The sequence below is a fragment of the Lissotriton vulgaris genome, chromosome 11, assembly GCF_964263255.1.
Source record: "Lissotriton vulgaris chromosome 11, aLisVul1.2, whole genome shotgun sequence".
In the NCBI taxonomy this organism is placed as follows: Eukaryota; Metazoa; Chordata; class Amphibia; order Caudata; family Salamandridae; genus Lissotriton; species Lissotriton vulgaris.
This window is the reverse complement of record NC_141699.1, coordinates 146,071,309-146,091,989: the sequence shown is the minus strand read 5'-3', so window position 1 is coordinate 146,091,989 and position 20,681 is coordinate 146,071,309. Positions and strand designations below refer to the sequence as shown.

Here is a 20,681-nt window from a genome sequence, read left to right as displayed (position 1 = left end):
TCTTTCAATTGGTTTTTAATGTTGGTGTCTCTACTGGGACATCTCTGGTTTAATACTGATTACTAAGCCTCATGTCAGGGAATAAGTCAAGCATGTGAATCTATGAACGATCAAATACTGGAGAAATAAACAAACAGAAAAACAATGCAAAACTACCAATGGATCAGAAGGCAAATGTATGGTAGAACACAAATCCATACTTTCATAAACAGAGAGGTAGACAAGCCTACAGATGGATAGACACACTGATAAATTAATGAGATACTACAGCCCTAGAAATATAGCACTCCACATAAGGGTTTGCTTTGAGTGGATGATACATAAATACCTTTGGTACAAGAATAAAAACAAATATAGCAACTACACACAGTGGAATACATAAGTGTTTCAGGTTAGAATCGGTAACAAACAAATAGTTCACCACCTGTCTGAATAGTAGAGAAAATACTGTGCCACCTTTTTTTGCAATGTATGATTAATCATTCTTTATTGTTTGTGTATTGGAAACATAATATGCAAACTGAAACAAGTTCTAATAAATATTAGACGTAAAACATTTTGGGACCTTGCCACTCATTATCTTCTGATTGTGCCCAGCTCGCCTAGTCATTATGTATTGTGCAAGTTTTAAAAAAACGGTTGGTTAAAATAAACTTACCTCTTTTTCATTTCTAGCAGCTGATTGTTGAGTACAGATCGTTCTCCTTCAAGCTAAGTGTAAAATGAAAAGATTGCATAATTATCTAAAGGGTAAATTAAACCACAGATTTGCTCATTTCAATATGTGAAGAACCATTGTACAGTACACTTTTAAAAACTCAACTTTTAAAATAAAACAATAGGGAAATGCCCTGTATTATAACAGCACAACAAAAGACATTATCTGCCTATCTTTTCATGGCCATCAACATTTTTGTGAGTTTTGAAAATATAATTTGTAAATTTAGCAAGAATAATTACCACAAATTCTTCAAAGTGCGGACTTAGATTTTGAAAGGCAGCCTACATGAATAAATCTGTTTTTTCACACGTGAGATGGTCTAACTCCAACATTCCTGCAAGTGTACGCGGCCTGGAAAAACGTACGAAAATGGACCAATGCAAGATCAAAATAAAAGTAAATATCCCTGTTCTTTGCAATAGAGATTTTTTTTTTTCATCATCCATTTTTCTCATTTTAAATACACTGAATTCATCAACGCTTTAGCACTGTATTCACATTCACTAAAGGACACACTTTGCAGATCACCTCTCTGAGGTGCTATTTAAAAGCACAAAAGGTCTCCAAATAGGAAGTCTTCAAAAGCATACCTGGAGAATAAAGGAATGTTCACAATGATGTTTTAACTACAGAAGTTATCTTCAATTGCACAGAGCAAATTGCAAACATCTGTCAGCTAGCAAATGTTGTAACTGATAGTGAAAATCCTACCAAAAGCAGAAAGTAGAGTGGTAGTGAAGGAAAAGTAGCTAAGGATAGTGTGGGCCACCAGCTCTTCAATGAACGTGAAATGTGATCAACCTCCCTCCATGAAAGGTGAAGGCTGTAATCAACTAAAACATTCAAATAGACAGTGGCAGGGTACATAAGCAGGGGAGGGATGCTAAGAAGTCTTGGTACAAGAGGTCATTGTGCCAGGTTCAAATAAACTAGTTCTTAATATCGTAAGGCTTTGTGACCATTGAAAAGAGGTAGATGTGGCCTTTTCTTTGAAACATTTCTGCATTCCCTTTTAGTACTGTTGTTTTGCATGCTATCTCAGCTAGCATAACAAGTGTCTTCAATGGAAAAGAACATTACAGTACTAGATGCTGAAAAGAACTGCAGGTAAAAATGGAAGTTCTCTGCGGACCTGAAAAACTGACTGTATTCGGTGGAATGATGAGACAGCCTTCTCATGGTGACCCATAAGGGATTCATGATGGAGCTACCCAGGAATCAATGTGAAGGCGGCAGCCCATCTGATGGGAGCTGTTGGACAAGACACTGGCTGGGCAGAAAAGAAGTATCAAGGTAAAGCACACTTCATATGTTTTAAGGCATGGGTAGTTGAAGTAATAAGCCCAGAATCACAGGATGTTTAGCGGAGGCTGGGATTTAAACTTGGTTCTCCAGTTCCAAGGTCAGCAGCTCTAGCCGCATCACCTCCCCTTTAACATAGCACATAGAGAACAATACAAAATCAGAAGACTTACAAAAAAAGTCACAAAATGTGCACGAAAGGCCCTGCTGCCAAGAACCAATCCATCAATGGTGTGGCAGGTGCAGTGACCCTGGGGCCCAGTAGTCTGAGAGGCCCACTGTGCCCTAATAATTGCTGTATTTTACTCCAAACTGGAACAGAGGGCTAATTTTTTTCCTTGCACGTCAAGCTTCTAACCCCTTCTGCCCCACCACTAAAATGAGGTTTCAAGGGGGGGGATGTTTGGCAAACGTGGCTGGCCGGTGGGAACCAGAACTGGAGAGCCCATAGACAAGCGTTCACTGAGTCAATGAGACACAGGAAAATGGGATGCAAACACCAGAAACACTGCCCTGTTAGCAACTGAAAGTGCTACACACTCTACATTTAAGAGTCACTTGCAATAATGACTTACTATATAAATGTTGCTTCCCTATCCAACACTGTTCTCCCGCAACCAGTGGCTGTGCCACATGGAGACCAAAGAAAAAATTATGCGGTTTTAGGCAAGGAGGGAAGGCAATGTTCATACTCTTTAATCTGTGATTTCTCTCTTGACGGGGAAGTAATTAGTGTTTGTTTCCTCTCCCTCCCTTCCTTCCTTCCTTGCTCACGCCGTCTATTCCCATCCTAATTTGCATCTGGGGTAACAGAGATAATTAGAAGCCAGTTAATTATAGATTTCTGTACTACAAATAGGGAACCTGATACCAAGGCACAGCTACTTTCAAATGTTAAATGGTTATACATGTATTTGGGAATTCTATGGAATATACAATTGTGCTTTAAGTGGTATATAAATTGATCCAAAAGCAGTAACAAGTGTTCGCATTACACCAAGTTGGTCACAATAACTACTAATTTCTATCAAGAAAGCGATCGGTCTTTGAAAAGACCTTTTGTGAATGAGAGGAAAGGTGGCAATGGTTGAAAAGGTTTCATCCTTTCTGTCCATTTTATTGTAGTTCAAAGCTCTTGATTTCCTTGGTTGCGACTCCTGCTTGCGGTTTTGGCATTGGTAAATCTGCAGTTTGTCTAGCTGTATGTGTTTGGTAAGGAAACCCTTTAGTAATGTTTAGTAATGTTTACTTCATTTGAGTATCGCTAGCCTGCTTGAATGTGTTTTTTTAACGGTTGTAATAATTGTACCATATTTAGCGTATCTATTCTTGTATTTCAAATTCATGTTTGGATTTGTGCAAGATCTGTACTGTGTTATCTTGTCTGCGACTGATTTTGTTTTTACAGTCTAGTGGGATATCTTTGGTGCGTTGTGTGTCTGCGCAGAGTAGGTGCAGTTGATCCTCCATCTAGCTTTCTGTGGCAAGTGACAGGTATCTTTTTGGAATATAAAGTTAACTCTGAGGCTTGTATTGATAGTTTTTTCCAGATCATTACGTCAGTAGTTCTATTTACTGTTTGATACGTCTACAGTTTGTTGAGTTCTAAATAGACACGCTGTTGTTTATTGTTGTCTTATTTGTTGTGTTAAGTTTCATTAGAAAGCAGTATGGCTGCCTGCAGACTGACTGCCCAGCATGTTGTTAGTTTGCTATTTGAATGCACCTCTAACATGGCTCTGACTCTGCATCTGAGGCAGAGGACCAAGTTGAAGATTCTGGCAGTGAATGTTCTATCCGAGAGGAATCATCTGATGATGAATCCACTATTAGTGCTGATGAGGTGCCTCATTTGAAGGAGAACACTGCCATTAGTGCAGCAAGAGCAAGCTGGATTGCAGCAAGGGACTGGAAGGCTTCCCATTGGAAATGCTGAAGCCCGGGTTGCCCCTAACATGGTCCCGCCTGTTTTATATGTCTTTAGTGGTGTTACAGAGTTTAGAGTAAAAACAGAGAACTTTTTGCCCATCAATTTCTTCCAACTTTTACTGGTGATGTGTTTTAGACACTAATATTTAGCAGACTAATTTGTATGCAGAACAGTTTTTGAGGGATTACAGTACAGACTTAAGACCCGCTCTAAAGCTATCCAGTGGACTCCCACATATCTCCATGAGATTAAGATGCTCTGAGGTTTAACAATGATGAGAAAATTACTCCACACTCAACTTATTCAAATGTACAAGCTAAAAATAAACACATGGTACAGATCAGTGTCGGAGGATAAGCAAAAAGAATAGACTTTAATGCAGAATGTGACCAAATCTTTTATTATTTTATTCTTCTGGTGATAAATCCATTTAGTTGTAGCCACAAGAGCTATCTAAATAGAAAGCCAACACGTTTCATCCCCTTGGGACTACTTCAGGGCTAGCAACTTAGCGATGTTGCAGAATTTTGTACATGTTTTGTCTATTACCACGACTATAGCATATTAATATCGGACAGGTCTTCCATAAAGGAGAATAGTTGTGAAGAAAAGGTCTTTGAGCTCTAGATGCCGCCCCATCGTAATCAATCTGTTTCCCTGCAGTAAACTATCACGTTTTCCCAGACCGCGTAGTCTTCAGAGCACTCTTGGCAATAATGCTGTCAAGTATTATTATACCAGAGCCTTGGGAATAGACAAGAAATATACAAAATTCAAACATACAAATTTCAGTCAAGACTCAGAGGATTGCAGTACTGAAATTGTATTACTCCATTTAGAGATGACGCACTTTGCATTCCTGGCTCACTTGTAGAACTATGGGCTAGGGTTCCCACTACCTCAATCTACATTGAAAAGATAACAACATAAAGCACTCAGAGGCACAATTCTCACAGCTGTAAATTATAATCAGTAGCAGGTGTAATAGGTCTGCAGGAGCACCAGCCAGTTAGTTATGAGAAAAGTCCTGCAATGGGCTAACTAGAGAAGCTCTCTAGTGGGAGCCTTCCATCCCTCCCTCCTTTCCTCCTCCCCCTTTTTTTGGTGTCTGCTTCCTTTCTCCCCCATTGAGTTGGTTAGTGAGGCAATCACCTAAGTCCACCCAGTGTCATTCGCTCCTTCCTAGTAGTCAACGTTCTCTAAGGAAGCAATGGGGGCGACAGTCAGTGCAGGTGCAGCACTTCTTTCCATCACCCGGTGCCCCCCACCCCCTCTGCACCCAGGCACCATCACCTCTGGCCTCACCCCTGTGCAGGTCAGGCAGTATTGTGTCCCAAGTACATGCGTTCTCTAGGGGCCTCTTGCCCTGACACGTCTACCTGAGTGTTGCACTTCCCTCCCAGTCCGCCCAGCGCAGAAAATCCACCCTCATGAAGGCAACCCATGGTACCACAGCATATTTTTAGTGCACCGTAATTTGGCAAGTATTGGGGCCAATTTGATGAAACTGGTTGTGATTTTGTGTTCAACATGCTGGGGATAAAGGCCCAGTAAACAGAACCAGGGTGAGGGGATCAGGGGACGGTTGGTAGCCTCTGCCAAGAGGCGCACCATCTCATGAGCACAATTCCACATTATATGGAGGAGCTCACCATTAACAGCATGACAGCGCTGTCACGCAGGTGAAGCTAGTGGAAAATAGATGCTAAGTTTCTGGGGCGTGAGGAATGCACAGTGTAAAACATGATATTGTATGAGTTTGACAGGCATTGAGGGAGATTTTGGGTGCAACCTCCTATATTTTAGTTCAGACACAGTCAGTCATAGTTAAGTTCAAATCCGCTTACCACCTTTCGCGCAGCGTTGTAAGGGGGGAATGGACATCCACACACAGTTCCCCATACATCTTTGAAACCAGACTTCTTGCATTAGTGGCATCACATAGGAATTGACAGCTGTGAAGCAGCTCCAGTTCTGTCTCTTGCTTACCCCAAATCCTACATGCTGTTGCAGCTAGGGTTTCGTACAATAGAAACTGCCCCACAGAGAGGTTGAATTCTACGCATAAATCTTCAAAGGGTCACAACACGCCATCCTCATAAAGTGCGCCAACTGTACCTAAGCCTGCTACCGCCCATTTCGGCAGGAGACCCCCAATCTCCTATCTGATCTGCGTGATGAGAGCTTGAAGCTGGAGACCCAGGGAATAAGGGCCCAGCTGCCGCGACCGACGGAGCACCCTCGTCCAGCAGGTGCGATGTAACAATAGGTCATGTTGTCCTGCAGAGAGCGCCTGCCTGGGATTAAGCAAAAGGTTCAACAACAGGGTCTGGTCAGGGGATTCCGTAACCTTAGCATCCCCGAGCCACCCCCCCCCCCCCCGAACCTAACCCATACATCACTGAAATTGCAGCGCCAAAAGAGTAGGATTCAAAGTTGGGTTTAGTTTCCCCCATCTGTGGTTTCCCGCTGCAACTTAGCCAATGCCATACGGTGCCAGCCCATGTTCCATATCAAGTCGATCAGAATCGAGTCTATTTCCCAAAACGTAGATTGCGGTTCCATTATTGGGACAACTGCAATAATTGTACAAGAGGAGAGGCAATGCCACCGATAGGGGCAAAGTCTTCAAAATACCCACACTCACCTCAAAAGCCGTCACCACCATACCCACATTGCCCTCCAGGAGTTCAGGGAGTGTCTGATAGAGATTGCATCGATGTTTGCTACCAACGCATGTCACCCAGAGGTTCGCTTCTGACCCCAAGTATTGGAAACAGACTAGTTTTGAGACAGTTCACGCAAAGGCCAGAAGCCGCCTCAAACTCCAAGAGACGCACATAAAGACAAAGTATCATGTCACCAGCACAGAGCGAGACGTAATGGGGCGACTCCACGAGTCTAAACCCCAGCATTGGGGGTGCCGCTAAGGGCACTGCATACCAGAGGCTTGACTGCAATAGCAAAAAGCAGGGAAGACGATGCCTGATGGGTGGCCCTTCCCACTCTACATTGTCAGGAGATCGTTCGTCCTGTTTGAATCCAAGCCACAGGGCTCTCGTATAGAAAAAAAGTCTAGTCTACAAAGCAGTGTCCCAGCCCCATATGGGGCATAACAGTATGTAGGAAATCCCAGTCCAGACTATCAACAGCTTTTTCAATATACCACAAACATGAAAGTCATCAAACCAGTAAGGTCGGCCTGTCTTTCAAAATCATGATAGTCGGACGAGAGAAGGCATATGGCGGGGTGATGATGGTGCTCACTGCAAAGCAGCAGGTGGTTCCGGGAGTACCCAGCCGTCGGAAGTGAAAGAACACACCAGGATGGGACGGATGTGGAATACCTGCTGGGAGGTCCTGCAATCTGCAGTCTTACTTCATCGGCATTAGGCCACACACCTAATGTCTAAAGGTTCTTATGAGAAGCTATCCCTCGTGAAGAACAAGAGAACCACCATGAACGGAAGTGGAAGCTACAACACAGATACAACAGTAACAAATCAGAGTTCCAAACCCTATCCATCTGATTCATCCATAATAATGTTACTTCCCCCAGCCTGATAAGACTTGCTCTGAACACTGGAAGCTAGACAATGTCCTAGCACAATAAGCACAATACAGGTTCTAGTCACCTCAATTTTTACCACACCTGGTAATTGAGGGAAACTATGCAGGCTGGTGCCCCTTGCATAATGGCATGGAGCAAACTGGGTTAAAAAGTGCACCCGGGCCTGTTTCACTCACCAGAACTCCTATTACGGAACCATTCCTAGCTTACTCTGACCTGTAAAGAGAAATCATTACATACTTTAAGAAAGCTTAATCTGAGAAAACTAAGGGATTGGTTCCCTGGAGGCAGTTTCATACGAATTTTGGCAGCAATGAATATGATTTTTCTATTCTATACTCTCGCAAGGCATGCAGAGCTGCATTCAATACCTTCAATTTAAAACCTTCTTAATACTCACTGCCACGTCCCACAAATGGTTGGTCTCACATAAATATATAATACCATGCAGAGAGAGGCATCGATTCTTATGCCAACCTTGTGTGCCAGATGGAACAATGAGGCAAATGGTCAAGACTGATTTGCATATAGCTGGGTCTGAACTGATGTGGCGATGTGAGCTAAAGAATGATGATGGATTCAACCTAGATCTGTGACTGGGGGTGAGTGTCTGAAAGGTGTCAGCGCTCCGTCCATCATCTCCTTGTGTTTGCTTTGTTTGCCCTAAGTTGGCAGGATATGCCCAGATGTGTCCCTTGCTCACTTTGCCACTCGATTCAAGCTAGCCTGGCTGATGAGGGTGTTACCCCGAAACCGGTCCCAGGATGCTTGTTTCCGGTTTAGGGAAGACCTGGCTTGGCAGTTAGGGCTGGATTCTTCCCATGAGGCACAGGGTCAAGTCTGATTTGGATATAGCTGAGTCTGAACTGAGGTGGCGAAGTGAGCTAAAGAATGATGATAGATTCAAACCAGATCTGTGACTGGGGGTGGGTGTCTGAAAAGTTTCAGCACTCAGTCTATCATCTCCTTGAGTTTGCTCAGATGGAACAGACACATTCTGAAGCAGAATGGTAATTTTGTTGATAGCAGACTGTCATCATTAACTTCAAGTTCTTGCAAAGGATTTACCATACATTGTCTAGTCTGATGAAGTGCAGTCTTAGACAAAATGTGTCATGACTAAAATGTAAGCCCTGGTCGCTGACTTCTTGCATCTAGCATGGAGTTGACCTGGGATCCAAACTTACAGGCAAACAATCAGTTTGTTGATAACTAGCATGCTGGAACATCACAATAACCTAGATCCACACATTTCTACTGGGGCAGCTCAGGGATGCCCCTGCTTTTATCAAAGTAAAGCACTGGGTTGGATACTCAGTATTGTGTTGCTAGGGGATTGGCCTATGCAGAGTTTTCTCAATCCCACACTAACCTACCAGGGAAGCCTGTGACTGCTCACCATTGATACTACTGAGAGTCAATTACTAAACGGCTTGTACTTGACACAGTTTGCAGAGAAATAACAGAATGGGCCTTGGGGCATCCAATGCAAACAACCTATCCTCACGGTTGAGGCCCAGTAGTCCCTGCTTGCCCCATGGGCCCCCCAAAAGGAGTCTGAAAATGCATGTTTTATTCCTTTGTTACCTATCATTTGTTTTGATGCAGTTGATTAGACTTGTTAAATTCAGGCAAAAAAAAAGAAAAAAAGGTAAGACTATAGTCTTTCGTCCAACAGGCAAGTCCATGTCAATATAAGTAACTTACCTCTGTCTGAGACTGGAGTGTTTATATCTGCAGAAAGGATATTGAAGCAGGAGCATGCACCACTTTTCTCTGCTTTGGTCCAACAATTATAGTTAAAGTAAAACAGTTTGATTAGCGCGATATGAAACACGCATACAGCTGCCTATAGGAAGGGAAAAGGAGGGGGATTCCTCGTCTCTTGACAGGCCCTCCATGATCACTGGAGGGTAGGGGTAGGCAGGGAGAGGTCATTTTTAGGTCTCGTGTGGGCGGAACAGCAAAGCTGCCACACCTCTGCAAGAGACATTGTTAGAAAAAGGGTACTGTAAGCCCCGCCCCTCCTTTTCATTGGGTAGCGTCAGCATTTATGGTAAACGCTGGCTTCCCAATGGCCGCCCTTCCGCTTTTCGTACTGCCCCATTGGACACGATAGCCTGCTTTGTGGCTGCCGTAAAGACTTTTCTTATCTGCTTGCTTATTTTAACAAGCAGATAAGAAAATTCTTCGGTACAGCCCTGAAGTAGGCACGGAGCGCGGAGGCGCACGGGGCCATGGGGAGGACATAGGGATCGGCAGACTCTGTGTTTTTCTGCCGAGGAAGCAGCTTGTTCATTTTCGCATCCCGCTTTCACTTTAAGGCGCGATGCAAAAATAAACACGTTGCTGTTTGTGTCTCGGCTGCGCTTGTTTTTTTTAGTATCCAAATGTACAGAGCATGAAATAACATCTTGCAAGTAGTGAATGGAAAATCTGGGATTTCCCAGGTGTGATTAAATACTTAGTTTTTCTCTGTGCGGTGCCAGCTGCCTGCCGTTCTCACGGGTTCCCCAGAGTCCACCCACAGGCCTAGATCGCCATTGGGGGTCCTGCGCCTTCCAGGCCAGGCGACGTCTCCAGAGAGACTCAATTTAATGCCCGGCCCGGTGCCCCGTGCCAGCAGGCGATGACTGTTGCTGCCACTCTCGTTCACGCTGCAAGGCTTGGGGAGCAGGGATTAACCCTTGCCTTCTTGGTCCAGGTGCATTGAACACACTCGCTGCTGTGGCTTTCAGCTCCGCCTGGAGGAATTGATTTGAGGTTCAAGAGGGACAATGCGGAGTCTGGGGTTTAACCCCCTTACTGCTGAGAGCCCTGTGCCCTGTTATGCGGGTGACTGTGCTCACAGCAAGTTGGCACAAAGTTCTACCTGCTCGGTCGCTTATATTCGCCTGGAGTTAAAATTTGTTATTGACAAAGGTGATTGTGCTTGACCAAGGCATATTTAACCCTACCTCCCACTGCTTGGGGCTCTGCTCCCTAGCCCTCGTGTTCCCTGTGCCTCCCCCCGTTCCTGTAGCTTTTCTGTTACAAGTCACTCGTTCAGTGGGTGCCTAGATTGTCAACACTTAAAGAAATCTGAAATGACAAAACAAACAAGTACGAACAGTATTTTTGCATGTTTCGAGAGACTGATCTGGGCCCGGTAAAGGGTGGGTCAGAGCAACCTCCTTGCCTGGATCTGTTTAAATATAGCACAGTGTTGTGCAATGTGCCGGGGGTGGGGTTGCTGTTCGGAGGCAGATATAGGCTAGGTGCTTGGCTGGCCCTGTCACTTTGAGATTACTGCTGGGGCCTGGAGTGAGGGCTTCACCATCTCTAAGGGTCCATTTTCTGGTGATTGTTTTTAACTGAGGCAGGTCTGTGTGTTTTCTAACTGAGGCATTTCTGTGTGTTTTTTTAACTGAGGCAGGTCTGTGTGTTTTTTAACAGAGGCAGGTCTGTGTGTTTTTTAACTGAGGCAGGTCTGTGTGTATTTTAACTGAGGTTGGTCTGTGCCTCCCATAATGAACCCTCTGAATGAACAGGACAATACACCTAACAGCAAAGTACAGATGAGTACAGAGTATCCTGCACATTGTAGCCATAGGGGGTTTCTGTTGGGTACAGAACAACAACGTACTGCAAGTGATTTGGGAGTTGAATCCTTTGTACCCCGTGCAACTTCGCCCCAGTGCAACTATACCTTGCTGCACTAATTCAGACTTGGTGGGGAAGGGCTTCTCAGGGCTATAGCTTGCATATCACTCACATTTTCAAACAAGTTAGCTGTCTCTATCAGAAAAAAGTTCCTACAGCTTCTCCCTTCCTCCTTTGTTTTCTAATTATTTTTTTGCAGCAACTATGCCTCCAGCCTAAAAAACAGCAAAGAACATGAGCCCCCAATGTCCTTTTTTAAAGTCGGGCATAATTGTGATGCAGTGGGCCCTTCAAACCTCCCCACCCTAGTTTTGCTGATAGCTTCTGTCTTGGGAAACTGCTGTCCCTCTGCCTTTGTTGAAAGCTTGGGCTCCCATCTTGACGCATCCCCCTCCCTGCTATTCTCTAACTCCCACACTAGGGTGTTGCCTCAGCTTTAGTTTTCCCCTCACATTGACAGTTGATCCATGGCACAGACCTACACTGGCACTGCAAGTGTGCAGTGAGCCATTATGCAAGCAAGGAAGGACAGTAAAAAAGCCATACTTGGGTTTTAGTTAACCTCTCATTGCACTGGGCCCTGGGGTCACTGCACCTCCAAGATACCTGCAACTCTTCGAAGCACGCTGTCTGCTCTGCCTTGTCCACGGGATATCACACCCAGACCTGAGGCACAAAGCAGGTTTTTTGCCTGTCTGTGTAAGAAAAACATACCCACACATCTCACTTCCCAGATGCTTGGGCCCTGTTCCGTACACAGTCAAGCTGATCTGGGCCCCAATACAAGTAAGGAAAATGCCCACCACCCCCTTACCCTTTTTGGTAGTAAGAGAGACAGGAAAAGTGCAGAGCATTGATCAGTGACCTTTTTATTCACCTTACTGCTTATCAATTAGATTCTCAGAGGACCCAGTAAGGAATCCTCCAATTAACAGGACAGTAGCCATCGCACATGATAAAAATGCACATAAATGGACCTTGGGATGAGGCAGGGCGCTACATTGGGACCCTGTCACTCTCATCCATTAGATAGCAGTGATGTTCTGCCAGTTGATTACTGGTTGCAGTATGTATTAGACCAGGATGAATTGCTGTGCTTAGGAACTGGCAATTATGAATGTTATGAATGTGCCATCAGGAAACTACCAATATGTGCACTAGATGACAATCTGGTAGCAATCTGTGGTTACTGATGGAAGGGGCCAGTGGCACAGTGGAGGAAGATGAGGCAACCAGGCACAGGACACGAGGCTAAAAGGTATGCAGTTCAAGCACAGAGGGGTTTGTTTAATGAAGGGGCACTGTTTATGTGCAGGTTGGGCCAGAACTCATGTGCACATCTATGCAAGTTATTAGTTTATACACCTAAGAGAAATCCCAAAAATCTACATTTACCTTGATATTTCAGGAGTTAATATTATGGACACATACCTGTAGGTCGATATTCATGAGCTTAATATTGTAACAAACCATCGAAAGATTAAGGATGCCAGCCAGCTAAGAGCATGCATAGGTGTTTTAGTCTCTCGTTGGAAATAAACAATCCTAACTCCTAATTTTTTGGTGTAGATATTTAAGCCCTTACGTGCGCCGGACGGCCAGGAGCCGTCTGACGTCACGGTGGGCGTGTGCGCAGGACAGCTCCCGGCCATCCTAGCAACCACCCACGGAAGGAAGCGCTGGCGCTCCCCCTTGGGACGCCCATGTACTTGCCCCCACCGGACAAGGCAGGGGAATCCCTTCCCCAGCCTCCCCCTGCTACGTCATCAATGACGTCAGAGGGGCGCTGACGTCATTAGAGGATTCCAGACGTGCTGGAAGCCATTGCTTCCAGCGCGCTGGAGCGAAGAGGAGGTGAGTTTCTCCTCGTGGGAGGGAGGGATTTAAACGAAAGCGACATTGGGGGAAAGGAAAGGGTTTTCCTTTCCCCGATGCCTCTTTTGTGCATTCCTGCAGCACGATCGAGCGATCGTGCAACAGGAGTGCCCACTAGACCCAGGGATTTAATTTTTTTTAAATGGGCAATTGATTTACTGTTTGGTTGATCGGCCCCTTAGGCAAGGGTCGCTCCCTTTATGGAGGCATTATTTATTTGAAGATTTCGCCATCATTTTTTTTTTAAAGTGACCCACTGGACCACCAGGGAATACTCTGTGGGGAGTGGTGGCCCTTGGGCAAGGGTCACTCCCCGTTGGGGGCTATGTGTTTGGTTGTCTGCCCCCATGGAGGGGGACTGATCTCGCTTTTTTTTTAAATCTAGGGCCCACTATGCCACCAGGGATTTTTTGGGGGGAGGGTTTCCCCTTGGGCAAGGGTCGCTTGCCTTTGGGGGCTGTTTCTCGCCATATTTGGTCTTCTAGAGCACCAGGGATTCGTTTGTGGGGAGTGGCCCCTTGGGCAAGGGTCGCTGCCCTTTGGGGAGCATTCATTTGCCCGTTTCTGCACCCCTGGGGGGCAGCTCAGCATTTTTTTTTGTATGGCCACTAGGCCACCAGGGATATATTTGTGGGGAGAGGGACCCTGGACAAGGGTCGCTTCCCTTTGGGGAGCCTTAATTTGGCTGTTTCGGCCCCCATGAGGGGCAGATTGGCAGATTTATTTTTTTGCATGGTCACTATGCCACCAGGGTTATTTTTAGGTTTCGCCTGGCATCCACTGCAGAGCAGTGACCGCGCAGGCGAAATCTTATGTTTAGCAGTACGGGGCTTTGTCCCGCCTCTCTCTTCCGTTGGCTAGCTCCATAAATGGAGGCTAGCCATTGGAAGAGAGATCTGTCAGTTATTCTCCGAGCAGATTCGTGGGCGTTCCGTAGATTTTTTCTCTCTCCGCTCCTCTTAGAACGTCATGCGGCAGTGGGCGGATGTTTTTTTTCCCCGTCATGTTTTGGTCTTTTTCGAAGTGTCTTTTGCAGGAGTGGGCTGCGAGATTTAAGTTGCCAGGAAGTACTTTCCATTTGCGATCAGGTAAGCAGCATTTTGTTATAATTTTCTTATCACTTTGTACGTCTACCCCGTCTCATGTCGTCTCCCTGTTTGTTTTACATCTTTGCGTGTCTCGTTGCTTTCGTCTCTGTTTTTTTTTCTAGGTCTGGTGTCTCCGTGTATTGTTGTCCGTGGCTCGTGGCTGTCGTCTTTGTTTTCTGTCTGTTTTCCGTTTCCCGCTGTCCGCGGGACCGTACCCCCCGCCCGTCCATGTGCCTGTGCCCGCCGTCTTCCCTTTTTGGAGCCCCAAGCTCGCATCCAGCTCGCTCTCTGAGATCATGGTTCCATTGCAGGCTGGGAGAAGCCCCTCCGGATTTTGGGGGGCCCGTGGGCTATGAAGGAGCTGCCTTAACCGAGTTGCTTCGCTCCTTTTTTTTCTTGCTTTCTGCCTTTTGATTGTGCCCATTCCCGCCCCCTCTCCTGCTGTCCGTGTGCCCGTTCCCGCCCCCCTCCCGCTGTCCGTGTGCCCGTTAACCCGCCCCCCTCCCGTTGTCCGTGTGCCTGTTCCCATAGGACTTTTTAAAAAAATTATTTGTGTTGTAATTTGGTTCCCTAAGGCTGCTTCCTTAGCACCTTAGCTACTTCGCAAATATCCCTCCCCAGTGCTGCGCTGTCCATTGGAACTAGTGCTGAATGGACGTCCAATGGTCGTGCGCAGCACTGGGGAGGTAGCGCTCGTGACGACCGTTGGCTCTCAGCAGAGCTTAAGAGGTTAAGTCGCTTCTTGAAAGCTCCGACGTTACCGCCCCCACTCCCGCTGTCCGTGTGCCCGTTCCCATAGGACTTTAAAAAAAATTATTTGTGTTGCAATTTGGTTCCCTAAGGCTGCTTCCTTAAGTCGAATTATTTGTGTTGTAATTTGGTTCCCTAAGGCTGCTTCCTTAAGTCGCCTTGTGAAAGCTCCAACGTTCCCGCCCCCCTCCCGCTGTCCGTGTGCCCGTCAACCCACCCCCCCTCCCGCTGTCCGTGTGCCCGTTCCCATAGGACTTTTAAAAAAAATTATTTGTGTTGTAATTTGGTTCCCTGAGGCTGCTTCCTTAAGTCGCCTCGTGAAAGCTCCAAACCTGGTGGCTTAGGAAAGGCATTGAAGCAGTGGGTGGCCAGGATACCTCCATTGCCTGGCTCCAGCTTCTTTTAGGTAATCTTGATAGATTTACCTGAAATCAGGTCAGAAATCTTTCAGACTGACCTCAGCACATGGACAATGAGCGAGCAGACCAGGGTGTGAGGCCGGTGGGAGAGCTCACCTGGCAGAGAAAGTAGAGATGCATTAGACAAGGTGAATGGGTTGATGAATCCCTGCCCCCGGCGTCCTTCGGGTGGAACGGTATGTAATTAGCCGGTGTCGGCTCTGAACATGAGGTGGTGTGTATAGGCTGCGAGGTTGAAATAGGCGCCGCTCTTGTTTCTGCTGGTTTGTCCATTCGAGCAGGAAAATTAGTCTTAGTTGGATACACGGTTCACTTTCAGATCTCTTTCGGAATTCTGTTTTTTTAAACAACGATAACTTTGTTGAAATCTGAAAGGTAGGGGTAACACTATCTCACTTAAACTCACCTTCATTAACTAGAACAGTAATTGCGTGCAATTGTAGGTTAGTTAGCACTTTCTTTTGTATAGTTTTGCACTTTTTAAATGTAGCGCCTGGATACCCTCACGGGTGACGATAAGCGCTTTACAAACATACAGATTGATTGATTGTGCTTTATGTGGCTGCGGGCACCAGTGTATTACCCAGTCTCTAGTGTGAGAAGGTGGGAGAGGCCCCTGTTGGTAAGAAGCTTCCCTTCCATCACGTGCTCTGGCTGTATATGACCCATTCGAAGGGTGGCCTCGCATGATCTCACTTGCTGGTCGCATTCCTCAAACAGGAAGGGTGAAGTGCAGTGCAGGTGAAACATTAACTCTGTACCTTCCACCCAGGGAGGCGGAGACGGGTGTGATGTCTCTTGCACTTACACAATGTGATAAACATCTGGTGATCTGATTGCGGTCATGGCGTCAGTGCTATGGAGGTTTGAAATGGTGCAATAGAGTTTTGCACAACATACGTCATGAGTGCAATTTTCGCACCGGAAGGTAGTGTGAATATCATTCTCATACTCGCTGGCCGCTACTAATGTCTGTGCACAATTACCCAGCACCGGAACCATTTACCAGATTTGACCCCTGCTAGGCATACTGTGAAGGACGAGCAAATTCCACCTGAGCAATATGAGTCATAAAGTATTCAGATAAGATAATTTAGTAAATATGAGCGCAGGTAAAGGTGCTTTACCGCGTTGCTCTCTGCCCTCGCAGGTGCCCTCAGCTCTAAATCCTCTGCCATCTGATCTCACCCCGGGCCCTCACTCACTTCTTACCCCTGTACTCTCAGCTCTTACCTGTGCCCTCAGCTCTTACCCCTGTGCCTTCAGCTCTTACCCCTGTGCCCTCAGCTCTTACCCCTGAGCCCTCAGCAATTACCCCTGTGCCCTCAGCAATTACCCCTGTGCCCTCAGCTCTTACATCTCTGCCCTCAGCTCTTACCCTGCCCTGTGCCCTCAGCTCTTCCTAGGCCCTCACTTCTGACTCCTGTGCCCTCAGCTCTTACCTGTGCCCTCAGCTCTTACCCCTCTGCCCTCAGCTCTTACCCTGCCCTGTGCCCTCCGCTCTTCCTAGGCCCTCGCTTCTGACTCCTGTACCCTCAGCTCTTACCTGTGCCCTCAGCTCTTACCCCTGTGCCCTCAGCTCTCACCCCTCTGCCCTCAGCTCTTACCCCTGTGCCCTCTGCCCTCACCCGTGCCCTCAGCTATGACACCTGTGCCCTGTGTCCCTCGCCGGTGACCATGTCCAGCATGGCGGGGGAGATCGTGGGCTTCCTGCTGGCCCTGTCGGGCTGGGTGCTGGTCTGCTCCACGCTGCCCACCGACTACTAGAAGGTGTCGAGCATCGACGGCACGGTCATCACCATGGCCACCTTCTGGTCCAACTTGTGGAAGACCTGCATCACCGACTCCACCGGCATCTCAAACTGCAAGGACTTCCCGTCCATGCTGGCCCTGGAGGGTGCGTCCCGACGGGGGAGGGGGGCTATGTGTGTCTGTGTATGTGGCTCTGTGTATGTGTGTGTGTGGCTCTGTGTGTGTGTGTGTGGCTCTTTGTGTGGCTCTGTAGGTATGTATGTGTGTGGGACTCTGTGTGGGTCTGTGTGTTTGTGTGTGGCATTTGCGAGAGATTAAGCTATTGGCATTGTAAATGACAGTGCCATTTATTTATCTGTTTTCAAAACCAACACATAACATTTTTTAAAAAACAAAACAAAACAACACATACATAAAAATGATGTCATTTACAATGCCAATAGCTTTAACTTTTTCAAAGGCGAAACTGTTGCATTGTAAATACTTGTTTTGTTATGTTGGGGAGCGGCCCCTTGGACAAGGGAAGTTTCCTTTATAGGAGGATGATTGTGGACATTTCATTTGGGTGGCAAATTAGCAGTATGTTTTTGAGGCCCATCTGTCTATTACATTTTTGTGTTGGGGGTGAACATTTTATTTATACTCTTAGGCCCACCTACCCCTTTGCTTAGCTGGTGGATTGTGTGTGGACTGGTGCATTATTTGCATATGTGATTGTAATATTTTTTTCTCCTTTTTATTCTAGTGTAAAGATTCTGATTCCTGTTTGCAGTTTTCAGCAGTGGTTGTTCTGCAGTTTTGCGTATTTGCATTTTTTGGGTAAGAATTATTTTTTTGTATTTACCCCAAATTAGTATTATTGTCATGCATGAATGAATTTTTTTGTTAGTGATGTCATAATGGAAGCATATTTAGTTAGTGGTTTGAGCATGAAATTCTTTGCGATGTGTTTTGCATGGTCTTATGTGTAATTTTCTTTTCTTTTTCGTGGGATATTCTCGATCCTTAGTGTGTCTGTGCGGCGTAGGTGGTGGCGAGTCTAGCTGCTTCTGGCAAGTGAGTGGTATAGTGTTGGAGTATAAAGGTCTTAGTGATAAAGCTACATTTTGTTTATTTCTTTTTTTACAAAGGGTTTGTTGTTGTTAACTTGTTTGACAAGTTACCTTTATTAATAAGCATTATGGCTAGCCGTAGAATTACTGCTCAGCATGTGGTTGGTATGCTTCTTGAATCTTCCTCTGAGCAGGATTATGACACTGACAGTGCGTCTGAGGGAGAGGAGGGAGGGGAATATTCAGGCAGTGAGTTTTCTCTCCACATGGAATCATCTCAGTGCAGATGAAGCTACTCTCAGTGCGGATGAAGTGCCTGTTTTAGAGGGGGGACATTGATGTGCCGATGGTGCAACAAGAGACATCGGTATTGCAGCCTGAGGCTGCAAGGCTTCCTACTGGAAGTGCTGGACTCTGGGTTGATCCAAACATGGTGCAGCCGGTGTAGCCTGCCTATAGTGTGGATGCAGAGTGTAGAGTGGATGGTGATTTTTTTTTGCCTATACAGTTTTTTCAGTTGTTTATGGATGATGTATTTTTGGCTGAGATTGTTGAGCAGACTAATTTGTATGCTGAACAGTTTTTGAGGGACAACAGTGCCAGACTTAGGCCCCACTCTAGAGCTGGACCTAAGGTGAGGTCTAGAGGTGGACTTCTGGAAGAGATGAAGAAGTTTTTGGGTTTTACTTTTTTGATGGGCTTGACAAGGAAGCCATCCATGGCTTCATATTAGTCTACCAGTCCCTTGATGGCAACGGCCATATTTCCTGCAATTATGAGTCATGATCGGTATTTACTTTTGCTTCGGATGCTGGATTTTGTTGATAACACTATGGCATTGCCACAAGATAACCCTGACTGTGACTATCTTTTTAAGATTCGGCTTGTTCTTGATCACTTTGTAGATCGATTTCCAAAGATGTATACTCCAGGGAAAGAAATAGCTCTTGAGGAGTCTTTGGGGCTGTTCAAGGGCCGTTTGGTTTTTAGGCAGTACATTCCCAGCAAGAGGGCACATTATGGAATTAAGCTGTATATGTTGTCTGAGAGTAGGACAGGATATGTCTGTAATTTCCAGGTGTACACTGGTAGGAATTCCACTATTGAACCTCCTGTTTGTCCGTCCACTTTTGGAGATTCAGAGAAAATTGTGTGAGATCTTGCTAGAGGACTGTTTAACAGAGGCCACCATTTGTACCTTGATAATTTCTACACTGCTGAGCAATTGTTTAAGGAATTGTTCAAAGTGGACACTTTTGCTTGTGGCACAACCCGCTCCAACCGTAAAGGTTATCCAAAAGAGCTTGTTTGCAAAAAACTTCAGAGGGGACAGTGCAGTTCCTTGCGTGGTGATGAACTACTAGCTGTGAAATTTCTGGACAGCAGGGATGTGTACATGCTGACTACCATCCATGATGAGAGTACTTCACCAGTGGCTGTTTGGGGTCAGATTGCTGAAGTGCGCAAACCTGTGTGCATTTTAGACTACAATTAGTACATGTGTGGTGTTGAAAGAGTAGATCAGAGGTTGGAACCTTACAATGCTATTCGTATGTCTTACATTTGGTATTAGAAGTTGTCCATCCCTCTCTTCAATTTAGCACCTTTCAATGCTTTTGTTGTGTACAAGGAGTGCTCTCCAGCGTCACAGTTGACTTTTGATCAGTTTCAGGAGTCTGTGATAGGCATCCTTGTTGTTGTGGAATAGGCAAGTGTTCCTGGAGTTGGAATGGTGGAGGATGTGGCTAGATTGAAAGATCGCCACTTTGCTGATTTAATTCGTCCCACCCCCAAAAAAACCAATCCCTGTAAGAGATGTAGAGTTTGCTTGCGAAGAGGTGTGCGGAAGGAGAGTCGTATGCACTGTGCCAATTGTCCTAATCCTGGCTGTGTGTGCCCACATGTTTTAGATTGTATCACACTCAAACGAGGTTTTGGGACCAACGGTGAGTCTAATAGTGTACTGCCTGGTCTGTATGCTTTTATATAGTTGTTCAGTTTAATGTTTGGCAATAGATTTATGTCTTTAGTTACTGCTGTTTTTTTGTAGTAATAGCTCTGTATTTAGTTGAAATTTGGTTGTGTTTTCTTTCTTGTTTAAAAAAAAATTATGATTGTGTGTGTGGAGTGGTGCTTGGCTGGTGGTTTGCATGGACTGGCGCTTGGCTGGAGGTGAGTGGACTGGCGCTTGGCTGGCGGTGTGTGTGGATTGGGGCTTGGCTGGCGGTGTGTGTGATTGGTGCTTGGATGGCGGTGTGTGTGGTTTGGCGCTTGGCTGGCAGTGTGCCTGGACTGGCGCTTGGCTCGCGGTGTGCGTGGACTTGTGCTTGGCTGGTGGTGAGTGGACTGGCGCTTGGCTGGCGGTGTGCGTGGATTGGAGCTTGGCTGGCGGTGTGCGTCGATTGGAGCTTGGCTGGCGGTGTGCATGGACTGGCGCTTGGCTGGTGGTGTGCGTGGACCGGCACTTGGCTGGCGGTGTGCGTGGACTGGCACTTGGCTGACGGTGTGCGTGGACTGGCACTTGGCTGACGGTGTGTGAGTAGTAGCTTGCTGCTAGTCACTACACACACTGCTAGCTA

The 20,681-nt window shown here is 46.1% G+C and overlaps 1 protein-coding gene across 13 annotated transcripts in view; it reads right to left on the bottom strand.

Moving 5' to 3' along the window:
• CLIP1 (CAP-Gly domain containing linker protein 1) overlaps window positions 1-20,681 on the bottom strand; it is an 804,228-nt gene that overhangs the window by 162,132 nt on the left and 621,415 nt on the right. For all 13 annotated transcript variants that reach the window (XM_086942960.1, XM_086942953.1, XM_086942958.1 and 10 more), the window contains one exon: window positions 659-711. In XM_086942960.1, coding sequence (XP_086799086.1) covers window positions 659-711 — 53 coding nt within the window. The remainder of the gene's footprint in view (window positions 1-658; window positions 712-20,681) is intronic.